This window comes from Charadrius vociferus, unplaced genomic scaffold (assembly GCF_000708025.1).
Source record: "Charadrius vociferus isolate BGI_N301 unplaced genomic scaffold, ASM70802v2 scaffold332, whole genome shotgun sequence".
Lineage (NCBI taxonomy): Eukaryota > Metazoa > Chordata > Aves > Charadriiformes > Charadriidae > Charadrius > Charadrius vociferus.
The window spans coordinates 296,050-310,303 of NW_009647418.1; the positions used below are offsets into that span (position 1 = coordinate 296,050).

The 14,254-nt window shown below is 36.5% G+C and overlaps 2 protein-coding genes across 2 annotated transcripts in view; one reads left to right on the top strand and one right to left on the bottom strand.

Moving 5' to 3' along the window:
* The window catches only part of GLT1D1 (glycosyltransferase 1 domain containing 1), a 53,028-nt gene extending 42,625 nt beyond the window's left edge, over positions 1–10,403 (bottom strand). The window contains exons 1-4 of the mRNA XM_009880326.1: positions 10,387–10,403; positions 10,224–10,325; positions 6,925–7,073; positions 3,188–3,293 (exon numbers count right to left, since the gene is read on the bottom strand). Coding sequence (XP_009878628.1) covers positions 3,188–3,293; positions 6,925–7,073; positions 10,224–10,325; positions 10,387–10,403 — 374 coding nt within the window. The remainder of the gene's footprint in view (positions 1–3,187; positions 3,294–6,924; positions 7,074–10,223; positions 10,326–10,386) is intronic.
* A 2,073-nt stretch (positions 10,404–12,476) lies between these two features.
* The window catches only part of SLC15A4 (solute carrier family 15 (oligopeptide transporter), member 4), a 35,989-nt gene continuing 34,211 nt past the window's right edge, over positions 12,477–14,254 (top strand). The window contains exons 1-2 of the mRNA XM_009880327.1: positions 12,477–12,481; positions 13,363–13,441. Coding sequence (XP_009878629.1) covers positions 12,477–12,481; positions 13,363–13,441 — 84 coding nt within the window. The remainder of the gene's footprint in view (positions 12,482–13,362; positions 13,442–14,254) is intronic.

Below are 14,254 nucleotides of genomic sequence, written 5' to 3' on the forward strand. Positions count from 1 at the left end.
AAAATACTGTTCAATAGAAAAAAACACCCTAGAGGAGTACAACCACCATTTAGAGGAATTCGATTAAAAATGAAACACTCATTACAAAGCTAGACAGTGTTCAATAGTTTGTTTTACGGAATGCGGTAGTATATTGTACCGGACAAGTAATCTACAATTCATGGTACTTTCTGCTTAGAACCCTGCAATCAATAAAGGAAAAAAAAATAATCAATGTTTCTTTTAATAACTATGCAATGAATAATACTAGTGATAATACTGGAGAAGAGAGCCATTTAGAATAACTTCTAGAAAACTGAATTACTTTTCCTGTAGCAGAGAAAATATTATGAACTGCATAAGGATGCAGTAATAGATTTTGAAACATCATAGGAAATCCAAGCTACTAAACTGTACTTCAAGATCCTAACTCAATTATCATTAAAAAAACATTCAGTAAAGCATAGGCTTTGCATAAGCTATATTAGATATATTTGTGGCAAATCATATTTTAAACACAGAACTGGATCAAATGGACACACTCAGAGATTCTGTTTTTATATAATTTTCGTTTTGCACCATGCTGAAATTTAACTGACACATTAGTTGTATTTTTTCTCTTCCTTCAGACCCGTTGAAAGAATAACTTCTGATTATTTGATAAGAAAAGTAAACAAGAATATAAATTTTGTCTTGAATGGGGCCTCAAGTCACACAAAGATGTAAGAACATGCCCTAATGATTTTTCAATGAGTGTGATTAAATGCCGTCTTTAAAATCTCTTTACCTACCACATTTTATGGGGCATTATAGACAGAACAGCATATCTATGCCAGTGTTAAGTTAGCTAATAATAGCTAGAACATACAGTGGTATTAGCAAAGATAAAACTATGAGATATAAGCCTGCTGCAGATTCTGCATGTACTTCCTCACTGCTAACATGAACCAAAATCCATACTGCCGTATCTGAACACCTGTAGTTATCCATCTTAGCTAGAACGCCGCAATGAACAGACAGTGTCCTGAGCAAGTTCTGTTCACCAACGTATTTAAGCTCTGCTAAAGTATGCAAGCAGTACCACTGGGTTTGATAAGATGTTCCAGGTGCTTAAATTTTATCACACCTACTACACTCAGGGACCCCTTTTGCTCATGCAGAGCTCAATTCTGGAGTGATGACTCTCCAGAGTACTCAAGTCACCAGCCACAGTACAGTTCCACGAGGCTGAGCAACCTGCTCTATCATCATACTGCCACCAAAAAAGACATCCCTCCACAAGCTGACTTTTCTTATTAAAGTGGTAGAAAACTAACCCAGGGGTGAAATAAGCCAATTTTATGACATTTAGTGAGTTAAGCCTGCTCAGAAAGCAGTCCAATCCTGGCACAAGGAAGGGTGGGTAACACAGCCACAAGCAAGAGAAAGGAGGAGAGGAATGGTGGTAGCAGTAGATCCATCCCTGCCATCATTGAACTATTACACTGGCTGCACATGAAGTGACAGCCTTAGACTCTGTCATGATGAGACTTAAACTATGTATTAAAATAATTTCATCCATTGGAAGATTTACATCCATAAAATGCTTTAGTTTCCAATAAGAAAAGGGTTTATTGGCCCCACCATGGACATTATCAAACACTGTTGAAGTCAACAGACCTCTGGATCAGGCAGAAGGAAAGTTCTTTTCTGGAGACATTGAAGCAATGAGAAATCATGCAAAACCCTTGTTTTTTAGTCATTTTCTCCCATTTCTGATCAGTTCTTGAACTACATTTGATGACTACACTGACATGTCACTGGAACTTTTCTGGACTTCAGAACACCCTGAAAATACTCCCTTGTCAATTCACCTAAAAAGTAGAGAGAATTTGCTTAAAGACTTTTTTCAGTCTCTGCTTCTTTGTTCAAGTATCACATTAGCAGGATAAAAGAACAAAAGGTCTTTATACTTGAGTCACCTGCTTTTCAATCAACCATTATACCAACAATCTAAATGTGAGGCCTCCCAGAACAGGCTGCAACACGACAAATGCCAGTTACTTGTAGTTGTTGTCTCACTTAAATCAAACTGCTGAGCACCTTGGTCTGTGTGTACAGATAGCACTTAATGCATAAAATATGTTAGCTCCAATAGAAAATATTTTATATGTTTGAATATATGTAACATAAACCAGAACTTACTACAGAGGTTTAAAAAAAAAAACCACAACAACTTGGAGCAACATTTAGCACTTCTGGCCCAGGCCTTGGCAAAGAGGGTCCAACTTTGTTTAGGCTAATAATATTACTACAGTAAGATTTAACGAGAATATTCATACCTCCACTACTAACAAAGATTTGCTATTTAAATAATCATACCTCTACCACCAAATCACCATTAACCACCTCTACTACTAAAGATTCATAATCTAAATACCAAATATCAGTCATTTCATGGCCAGGTTAGTTCCATATAAGTGAGATCTGTATGGATATTGTTGGAGATACTTAGATGTGCATTTCTTTACCTAAATCTCTGCAAATATAAACAGTCTAAAATAATTCTGGTAAGAAATTAAAACTTGATTCTATAAAATTGTATCCATTACAAACACATCAAATAAACCACAGTCAAGTTGCTACAGACCACAGTTATACTAACCATCAAAGGCTGTCTTTATAACGTCTACCCATAAAGTGGATTATTCTACAGGGCAGTATGCTGCCAAATCCCAGGTTAAGTATTATTCTTCTCATTTCTTTTACCTGCCTTAGAATTTCATATCCTTATCACATGCATAATTATATTATTCTAGAAAACAGTTATGATTCAGTAGACAAAGGACAGGATTAGTTAGCAAGAGCACAGATTTCATTAGCTTTTAATGGGATTTGAGTCTTTTCGAAAATTCACAGCCCAAGAGACCAAGTTTCAGCCCTACCTCTGCCAATTCTTACATGGAAAAATACGATGAAACGATTGTAACAGAGGAAATAGAAAATGAATAGACTGCATACAGACTATATTTTATGAAGAAACTGTTCTACTTCCATCACTGAATCATAAAATAATATGTAGACATCATAGGGATTTCAAATAGTCTATCATTTGTCTGCTGGCGTACACATCTCCCAGTGATTCCAAGCATTTATTGAACAGTTCCTAAAAGATCTGCCATTACAAAAATGTAATTTCCTGTCATAAACCTTCCATACATGCTTTTACCTGGCTTCACCTAGCACTGCTCCCATTACTCGATGCTTCTCTTCACATTTGATATCTTCATTTACATCTGTCCCACCAAAGATGATTCCAAAAGGAATTTCACTACCTGCAAAGCAATGACTACAATGAGAAGCTGACCAACATGTCAAGGTAATGACCAGAAGGGAACATTAAGATTGACAAAGTATATTGATAATACTGTATCACATATGTAAGCAAAAGCCTTTGAAAAAGAATCCTTGAGAAATTTGAATTTTTATGATTTTGGCACTGAAAATCCCATACAATTACTACGCACTTTCACAGCAAGTCAGTCTGTTGTGTAGCTATCAGATTTTCTTTGCCTTTTCCATGCTTTGTAAAAACAATCAATTAGTTTCTACACTTGACAGCCCAACAAAAAGCATATATACTTTAAATACTATTCACATCTTAATAAGAGGCAGTATTGCAAAGTCCCAGGTATCCAGCCTCAGCCACTCATGCGCTGTCCCATCAAGCATTCCATTATGGTGGTTTGGGTGACCATCCTGCAAAGTTGGTTACTGAAATTATTTTTGTTTCTTTTTTTTTTTTTTAAATGTTGACTTTCAAAGCCAATTGTACTGCTACAAAAACTGTAGATAGACCCACACCACCAGACAAGGTCACCAAATTAAATAAGGCAGTATATGTGAACCTGCAGCAAAACCATTGTTTTGCCTAATTCCATCCCAAAAGATGGATCTGTGGTTTATAATTGGTTGTTCCAAGATCTTCTGTGATCGCCAAGCTATGGAAGTTGTTTTAGGATGCCTTGCAGTGCTCAGAACAGTAAGAGCAGAGGAAGGCATGCTGGCTGTGGGACAGTCTGTATTCAAGACCTTATCAACATTCAAATTTTCGAGTACCAACAAAAGCGTATGTATCCTAGTGGTGTCTGCACCCATGTAAAAGCCTAGTTTTGATACACAGCATCAGAATAAATTCATATTTGCATAAGGGTAAAGCCACCAAAACAGGGTAGAGTAGCACTTCTACTCTAACAGTAGCTGGATTTACATGGACAAGGCCAAAGGCTAGTTAGATTAAAATACAAAACCCAATAGTAGTGTAAGATTCCTTTCTAATAGTATTTCTTTCCTTGGAGTCAGGTTATTTTTAGTAACTGACAAGTTACCAGTAACATTCTCCCCTTAAAATAATCAACATAGCAGACAATAATGTTTACTGTTGATTGTTTCAGCACTGAAAACAATTAAGTGGTCAGTTTTACACCACATTAATCTAACAAATAACACTCATGGTGGCTAATTACTACATGCAGAACATAGTTTTAAATTCCAAATGGGATTGCAGTTTTGCAAAAGAAACAATCTCCAATAAGACAGCCTAAAAGACCTTAAAAAATTAACCCTAAAAAAACCCCTAAAAATTAAAGTGATCAATTTTGTGGATTTTGCAGATTTCTCTAACAGATGAAACCAAGGTTTCCTCTGACTGTGAAGAAGAATAAGCGCTTAGGCTGTATTGCCACTACACACTGTGCATCAAGAAAGGCAGAAAATACACTTTGTTTTTTCCCTTTTGCTATTGGATGGAAGGCAAGAGGGATCAAGGACTCAGTAGCCAACACTGTCCTCAGCGCTGGACCAACGAGCAGGGGACAAGAGATAACTGTGTTGATAGAGATTATTCCTTTTGAGAGATAATATAACTGACGTTGACTGTTCATGCCTGTGGAAGCTATTGGAGACACTTTCTATAGCGACCCACAGTGTCTTAAGCAGTGTGTTGGGGGGGAAATACAGGTTAAAAACAGTGAACTCTCACAATCAAAATTCATTGCTAAAAACAAGCAAGTAAGGAAATGTTAAAGCAAATGGGGAACAAAATAAGTATGTTGATAAAGACAGAAAACATACTGTGTGTTTCACATGTATATTTGAAAATAAAATGAGCTGCAAGATGAGGATTTATTAGCATTGCTAATTTGTTAAATTACTAAATGAAAGAACAAACAAAAAGAATTAAAGACTAATTACTATTCTGGTTACTTAAAGACTTTCCTTGGCATTTTTAGGTATTTAATGTTTGTGAAGAGAATTAATGTGCATTATCAAAGCACCACAGCACTAATCTTTAAGAGGCTGACTTTCAGTAATGCAATACAAAATATATATTGTCTTCCTAACAAATAAAAAAGTAAGTAATTATTATGTCATCTATTACATGTGTTGATTGTACATCCCCAATCATGTAAACAAAGTTTCCAACATGAGGCCCAAAAGATAGGTAGTATGGTAGTAACAGCAGTATGACTGTAATCACTAAATTTCCTTAAGGTATTTCTTAATACAGAGTATGGAAAGATTAAATGTTAACAAGAATCAGGAATGTCCTCTGAATCGCTTTTTCCTTCAAGAAGTCCACAATAACTTTTACACTTTCATTAGGATCATCCCAGCAATCATACTAAGTACTGTCTTGCTTTTCACAGATTTGTTTTATTTTTCTTTCAGTTATTGCAGATGCTTGAATGATTTACAAAAGCTCAGTAACTTAAATAGGTCAGAGTCACACTGTTCCAAAAAGCGTAAAATCATAGTATCATCATAGCTGATCATAGAATCATTCAAGTACCAGGCTTTGTAGGTCACTTGGGATTTTGAAAAGTTAATAGCAACAGCATCCGGGCAATGGTATGCAAGTCAAAACCGCAATAAAGTTTTACAGTAAACATTTTAAATCCAACCTTATTTTTAGTCCCTTGGAAAAAAAGATAGTTCTAAGACCTTCCATAAGTCTCCTCCAAAACAATTCTAGGTCTTGTCACAAAACCAGTATCTATATTCCAACAAGAGAAGTCTTAATACATATGTTAGCAGAGATCATCTTACAGATTTTTTTTTTTTTACTTGTATGCTAGGATCCCTACTGAAATCAGAGCTCCATTGTAACAAAAGACACATAAGCATGCCAAACATCATAATTCAGGCCTTCTGAAAACCCACCAGGACAAATTGTGAGGGGGCTTCTGAAGTCTGAAAAGTAGCATAACACAACTTATACTGAGATCGGATGAAAGTATCAAATTATGTACCTTTGTCCAATACAGAGGTTTGTAGGACAGGAATGCAATCTCAAAAACGGATATACACTTGCAATTTCAGTAGGTGACAGCATCTGTAATTTTGAAAGCCTTTGCTTCTGGTGTATCATTAAGGGTAGGCTAAAATTTTGTTCTACATGGCTAGATACAATAGAAAATTTTATTATTTGTATGATAACATCCTGTCTCCTACAGTTTAGCTGACACGAATGACATCTCAAAGTTATTTCATGTCCAAAAAACCCTGACTCATTTTTGAGCAGAAAAATCAAATTAGCCTCTCTGCTTTCTTCTATTTGACCTCAGCTATACTTAGCCAAGCCACTGTCCTCTGAAAGAACACATTTGCTGAAAGTATCTTAATGTTAATATAATACTCTTATCTTAATGTAGTTAAAGTACTTAATTATGACATGCACTATGTGCTCTAAATGTACATTTATTTAGTTCTCTCCTCTCTGGATCAGATCTCCCGCAGAGAAGGATTTTCAGCATTTCTGAACATCTGTTGAAGTGGATAAACAGAATAACTACATTACATGTGCGTTTATACATTTATAGCCATTTTTAATTGTTTGTATTCATTCTCTTCTCTTTCAGTACCTTTTTAAGAGGTATTTTTGTTGCAAAATAGAAAGAGGATTACCTTGCAGAAGTCTGCCTGCTTTATAAAGATGAATGGCCAGGGCTGCATCAAACTTGTCTGTGGAGGTTAGATTTGCTATTTCAGTTGGGCTTTCATACATGAAAGCATCTTTAAGAATGCAGATATGACCAGCAGCGTGTAGATGACTCCTTCATTATTGGAACAAATAGAAAAAAAAATGCTATTAATGTTGTAGGCATGCCAGTATATTAAGATTAATCAAAGGGTTTTTCCTTAATAATTTTTGCTCCAACATTCACCTTTATGCTAATTTTGTTCAAGCAACCATGGAGCTGTTTACAAGGTGGGGGGGAGGTCCTGGAAAATTTTGGTTACCTTCACCATTGTGAAGCCACAGTCCCAATCGCAAGCAACATAAACTGCACCTGTTTTAAGGCCCAAGCCTACACAGGATAAACACCACCTGTGGAAATCAGGTGAAGCCAAGTATGATCAGGATCCTTCCTGACTGAAAAGACTCCTTTTGAATTGAGTGTGTTAGACCTTGATCTTAGAGACTCTCAGATCCTTGTTCTGGAGAAAGGCCACCAAGTGAAAGAAAACAAAAATATGTCCAGCTAACCAATACTATTAAAAATACAGAACATGGAAATAAATGTTTGCAGGTGCAAAAAAAATGAATAAATAAATAAAACTGGAGAGTTTCCTGTCCGATTGTGGGTTTAACTGTGTCTTGTCTTAGTTTACCCATTTGTAAAACAGGCACAGGATAATTGAAGTATAAGAAAAAAATACACAAAAGTAATTACACAAACACTTTCACAGTCCTTTTTTAAAAAATCTCAATTGCAAAAAAAGAAAAAAAAAAACACAAAACAACAAACCCTGCTATTCTAGTGTCAGCTTACCCATTCACCTTTATATACAGTGGTTCCTCGTATTAAAACATTGATTAAAAGACTGCCAAAGTCAAGAAACTGATTGATTACAGGGAGCTTTACTTTAGGCATTTCAGTAAGCTTTGTTTTAGTCTCTCCTTTCATACTCTAGGTTCATAACTCCTCCCACCAAAACCAGAATCAGTTATCAATGTTTCCAATTACATCAGCCAAAAAACATAGAGGTGAAAATCCATGTTTTGATAGAAACTAGCACACTGTATCTGCTTACATATAGTGTTTACATTTTCAATATTATAAAAAGACCACAAGAATGTTTTCTGCTTATTACATATTGTTCCAGTTGATTTATTTCTCATAGCTTATTAATTGTTCTGGCATTAAAATCCTGCTAACTCAATAGCTTCTTGGATAATGTCGGCTCTTTCCTTTCCTGATCATTTCACATCCTCCCAAGAAATGTAATTTTCTGTCCTGCAGAAGTTAGTCATTACTGCAGAAATTGGTGCTAAAAATGCTGTAAAATGTCTTGAGGCCTTGGAAGGAATGTATTAGCACTATATCAGACAGAGCTCCATTGGCACAACATATGGTGCTGTATTTCTTCCTTATCCTAAAAAGAAACTAATTTTACTTTTAACTTCACCATTTGAAACAAGACCAATAAATTATAATAAGTACTAATAAGTAATAAAATACAGCCAGATTGTAAGCTCCTTATTTACACTGTTGAGCAATTATTTACATCAGTTGTCCCATGAACTTGTACCAAGTACCTGCTTGCCTTTTGAAAGAGGCTCTCAATTTATATCTAAATAATGATGCCCAAATCTCACAGCTGTGGAAAGAAAATCTCTCGGGCAAATACTTGGGATGCTTGTGCATGCATTCCATAATTTCACAGGTGCTCATTAAATAGTCTAAAAGAATTTTTTCCCATCAGTATTCCAATTACCATAAATTACTATCATGTACAAGCAATATGTTTGCATATTACAATTAATTTGAAAATAACTCTCTCAGGACATCTAGAAACTCAGCAAGGAATTTCGATCTAAAGCGCCTTTTTTTTTTTTTAATATACTAGGAATGAATACTTTTCCTTTCTTCCACAGTTTCCACAATTCCAAATCTCACAGCTGAATGACAGCTGTTTCTGCAGTAAATAGAGGGGGAACTCCCTCGAGTGTTCCAAAGGCTCATAAATTGTGGATTACCTCTATTACTTCAATTTCTTTTCTACATTTAATGACTCGGGAGCATGTAAAAAATTTGCATATACCTTAAGAAGGAAAAATTATCAAATTATTCCTAGAATAATTCAAATTCTCGGATGTAAAGAGCCCTTAATCCCATAAACATACCACTGAGTTCAATATGATTAGTCACAGGCTTCAGATTATGCATATATGGAAATATATGTGCGTAGAAGCAGAGTTATTGGGTAGTATTTAAGTACTGAAATTTACAGTGATATTTTCATATTTTCTAAATGACTCTTCATCTTTATAACCAAAAAAAAAAGCAGACTATGATTTTCACACTTATGCTGTTAACAAGGAACATTGTAAGAGGGTGCTGCAAAGCTATTGCAGGAGACTTTTTTTGAATGCTGATCTGTCTATGAAGTCACAGATGTCCCTGAATCGAGCCAAGACAGAAGAGATACATTACCCGTATCTTGCCTCCTCCTGGCAACTGTGTATTCACATTATTTTGCCGTTTCATAAACAAATACTTTCCAAATGAAAAATAAAAATGAACACATCTCCTGCTGTCTTTGAATCTAAGACAACACTGAAAATGCTAAATCTCAAGGCTACATTTTCTCTCTATCACAGTTTTGTATGTTGTAGATAAATTTCCAAGCAAGTGTCTTAACAACCAGTGATTATTGCTTGAATCCAGAATTGCCTTGCTGTGCCGTATTTTTTCCTTCTACCGAAACTCTCATGAAAGCCAATGCCACTACTTGGGGAGAATAATATTTCTAAAACGGAATTTGGCTGTCAGATTCCAGATTTCGGGTGCTTTGCTAGGAAGTAACCGAACAGGGAAAACTTCCATCACTCAGTAAGTTTGAAAGACCATTTCTTGAGTACATTGTATTAGTCACTGCTTATACTGGGATATTTATACACATCTGAATGTTGGACAAAATATTTCCCAGCCCCACCGATTTTAGTATTCAGGTAATTAATCTTTTTTGTTATATTTTTTACACTCTTTGGAAATCATGAGGCTTATAAGTGAAACTTCTAAGTGTCTGCTTTGGATCTATACTGTATGCAGAGAGATACCGCTAAAAAGTACAACCCTTTTCTGACACAAATTTTCACTTTCTTAAAGATTTCTACAGATAAACAACTATGAAATACCAGGTGATATTATACACTGTTTCATTTTTTATTTTCTATATTATTGATCACAACTTCTCACTTATCCTGGCTAGCAGTCTTCCCTCCTTCAACCTGAATCTGCAGTTCACAGGTCTTCATATACAGAAACAGTTTTATAGTTCCAAACACAGCATGGCTGAAGCTAAGACACAAGTGAGTTAACAGTACACTTACTGCTAAAGTGTTATAGTTTTGAAACTTACTTTATTTTCTGAGACATCTTCCTCTCAAAAACATTTATGTTTTAATTTTCAACTGATATTTCAATGGAGTTAATGGCAGACAAAAACCGTTTGATTTCCAAAAAGTTCCTGGTAGGTAGATATACTGATACTTCTCAAATGGCACAAAATAGGCTTAATCCAAAAATATTAATTATCTCTTTCCCTAAGCTGTCTATTCCGTAAAGCAGCTATGCATCAACTACTGTAAAATCTATACAGCACAATTCAAAGCTTATTAAGTGAGCAGAGTCACTTCCACCGCCTTTTCTGAAACTCAGCCAGAGCTGAATACTCGCAATTCCTATTGAAATGGATGGAATTACAAGAGTAATGCTTGATCTTCTCTCTTTTCTTTGTAAGTTATTTTAATTTTTTTCATACTTGTTAAAACAAAGTATTCCTTTTATTTCTCTCTCAAACTTCTCCTTTAAACAACACAGACAAATAGTGTTGGCATGAATGAAGTATGAATAAAATCCACTGTGAGTAAGAACAGAAATTTAAATTGTGAGCGAAAACAGGGAGCGAATTCTTCTGCCTCTATTCTGAAGTCAGTAACTGTCCTTTGGAAGGACAAAATAACTCTGCAAAGTTTAATCCTGCCTTATAAATAGGTCTAGCCATGCAAAACCTTTTGGTATGCAGCATACATCAAGTGCAGGCCATGTAAGTGATTGTATCTCAGTTCCAGAGGTGGACGATGAACGTCTGCCTCAGTGGCTGTCCAGCTCTGGGAACGGTCACGCAAACAACAGCAGGGAATTACCAGCGCCTGTGCAAACCCACAGAGATAGGTACAAGACCACTTATGATCTACCATGAGAAGAGGATCTCCTGCTATACAAGTGCTCCTCTGTGTGATTTTAATGGTGGCAGATAAGCTAAGACTAAATCGAAGAAAAGTTGGGGCTCAAAATTACTCCAATAAATGTCTAAGCTGAAAAATAACTGGAAAGAGGAATGATTAGCATTATTGAATTTGTGGGTTTAATTCTCTTGCAGTTGATTACCTGGAGATTTACAGAACAGCTATCTCAACTGTCCCATTTCAAACGAGAACGGAAACAATCTCTCCCTCTCCAAAAGATATTTACATATTGATAAAATACTTCATCTAAATCTTTCTAATTAACCAATTAATTCAAGATTTCTATTCCTCCTTACTACCAAGTAATAAAAGATGAATGGAACACTTCGAGGGGCACAGGAGATTCATTTATTTTCTTTCCTAACACCTTCTTTGATCTCATTGCTAAGGCTGAAGAATGGCAGCCTAACCAAATACTTTTGCTTAGTTTTTTATTCTCTACTCATTGCTCATATTTTTTAAGGTGATTAAAGATTATGCACACCAATACTAATAAAGCCCACAGCACATTCATTATATCCCTTGTTTTAGCAAGCTGACTTCTAGCCAAATTAGATTCTGGTATCTTTGTCACCAGTTACTTTAAACTCAGGAAATGAGTATCTTATTTATGAAAAGATGAAGCAGTTATAGGAACAGCTGTAATATCATAAACATAGTATACCCAGTGATATTAAGCCATAAAATTAATCTATGCTGGCAAGTGTCCAACCTGGAGACAACTTCATTGTTTTATTTATACTTAACCAAGAGTTAAGTTGGTTCAATATAAAATAAAAATTGAACAAATAAATTCATAAGCATGTACACAGATACAGCTGAGGCCAAATATTAACTGGAGAATACATTTTCTGTCTATTAACACATACGCTACAAAGGTTACCATATGCACTTAACCTCAAGTATCGCAAATTAGTGCAAGAAGTGACATGCCCGAGCCTTTGGCCAGACATACAGATTTTATTTTTTTTTTAATGGCATGAAGTCTTAAGAAAACCAGTATTAGATGGAATTATCTGTGTAGGATGGTTTTAGTGATAGCTGTCACTTGACTGGCCTTTTAGTCAGGAAGATGGATTTAATTGCTAGCTAATACTCTTCACTTTTTTTCCTGATCAGACTTTTTTTTTTTCCCAAATGGCCTTGTTTATATCATTACTATAAATAATATTTATGGTAGGTGATAAGATAGCAACTGAACATGACGTAAGTTACTGACTCTCAAACACTATTTCTGACAATCCTTTATCCACCTTTATTGTGAATTAAATTGACCTTTCACTAATTATTTCCTTTCTGTTTGAAGGTCTATGTGCATGAGAAAGCAGCATCCACTTTGTACAAGGTATGCCTGTAACGCAAGAGGATGCTAAAGCAAGTTGGTGTACTCCACACAGATCGCTGCAGATGTGTTCACGTAGCTGCAAATGATTGCATTAACATGGTAATACATTAAACCATCTGTCAACTGAGCTGTTGCATCTCACCAAGCCGATGCCCTCTTTCATACTAAAACCCATCAGCTCAGGCCACCGTGCATGAGTCAGAGCTGGAGAAGACTAACCAAAATTGCTGGCTACCGTGACTCACGTAAACACACCTTGCTAAACCACCGTGTCTCAATGCAATATGCTCACATGATCACAATCAATCTCAGTGTAGTTAAAAGACAATTTGAAATAATATGTGGACATTTGTTTGTCTGGCTTATTCAGGCTTAGTTTAACTAGAAATAATGCAAAAACAGCTTTCCACTGGATTACCTCTGAATGGCTCCACAGTCTAAATGTTTGCCTGACTTTCCTCATTTTGACATGGAAGATGAAGGTAAGCGAATATTTAATTTGTAAAGGCAGAAGAAATAATCTTATGGAGGAAGAATGAGCATAGACATCCCCAAGAATAACTAGTTTTGTATTATCCAGTGAGAGCAAAAGATTAAAGATGAAAAGAAACGCAGAATGCCACAGAAACCACCACACATGAACTCTGTGCTGACACGTGCCAGTAAAAAGTGCGTATTATAAACACAAGAACATATTTGTTTATCTCAACATTTTATCAATAATTATTCTTTTAAAATACAGAAAACTTCAGCTTTATCTGGTCTTCATGCTCCATTTGCTTTATATCTTCAATGCCTGGGTGACTGATGTGAGGCAGCAGGTACGTACCACCACTGACTTATACAATACAGTAGCCCTGCAAAAAGCTAAGGCTGAACTTGGTATGACACAACTAGTGTGAAAACTTAATGTCAGAGGACTATTTCTATGTATAACATCTAATACAAAGTCAGGGAAAACATGTAATAGCAGAAGAGATTAATCCTAAGAAAAATAACTAAACTGTGGGTGACTCTTTTACAGGTAAGAAGCAACCAAGTCTTTATTTTGGGCCTCAAGGGGCCAAAACCATTGAGAAATTGTTTCATTTTTACAGTGACCTTTTTTTTTTTTTTTAAACAAAGCTAACATGCACATCAAAGCCCTCAGAGATGCTGTCTGCCACATCCTTTTCCCATGTTTCATCGATAAAGTTAAACGAGGACGTTAAGAATATGATGCATTTATACAGTTCTGTTAGCCCAAACACTTTCACAGCCCTACCGACTCATGCCCACAACCCCGAGGAGAGCTGCGCCTCGGATGCCCACGGCAAGGGCGCTGACTCGAGCAACTGCTGCTCAGGAGGGCTCCTTATTTCGGAGCTCCCACAGCCTGTTGCTCCCCGCGCTGACTGCCCCCCCCGGCTCCGGGCACCTCCCGAAGCGAAGAGCCCTTCGGCAACCGCTGCACCACCGACTACCGCGGGTTGTGCAAGGGCCCAGCGGGGCGGCTGGCGAGGGGACCCGGCCAGCCCGGCTCTTCTGTGCCAGCGAACTGCCCTCAGCAGAAACGCCCTTTATTTGGTTTTGGTTGTGTTTTTTTTCGGGGGGGGGACGGACGGACACCTCTCGGCCTACCGCCTCCCCCACCC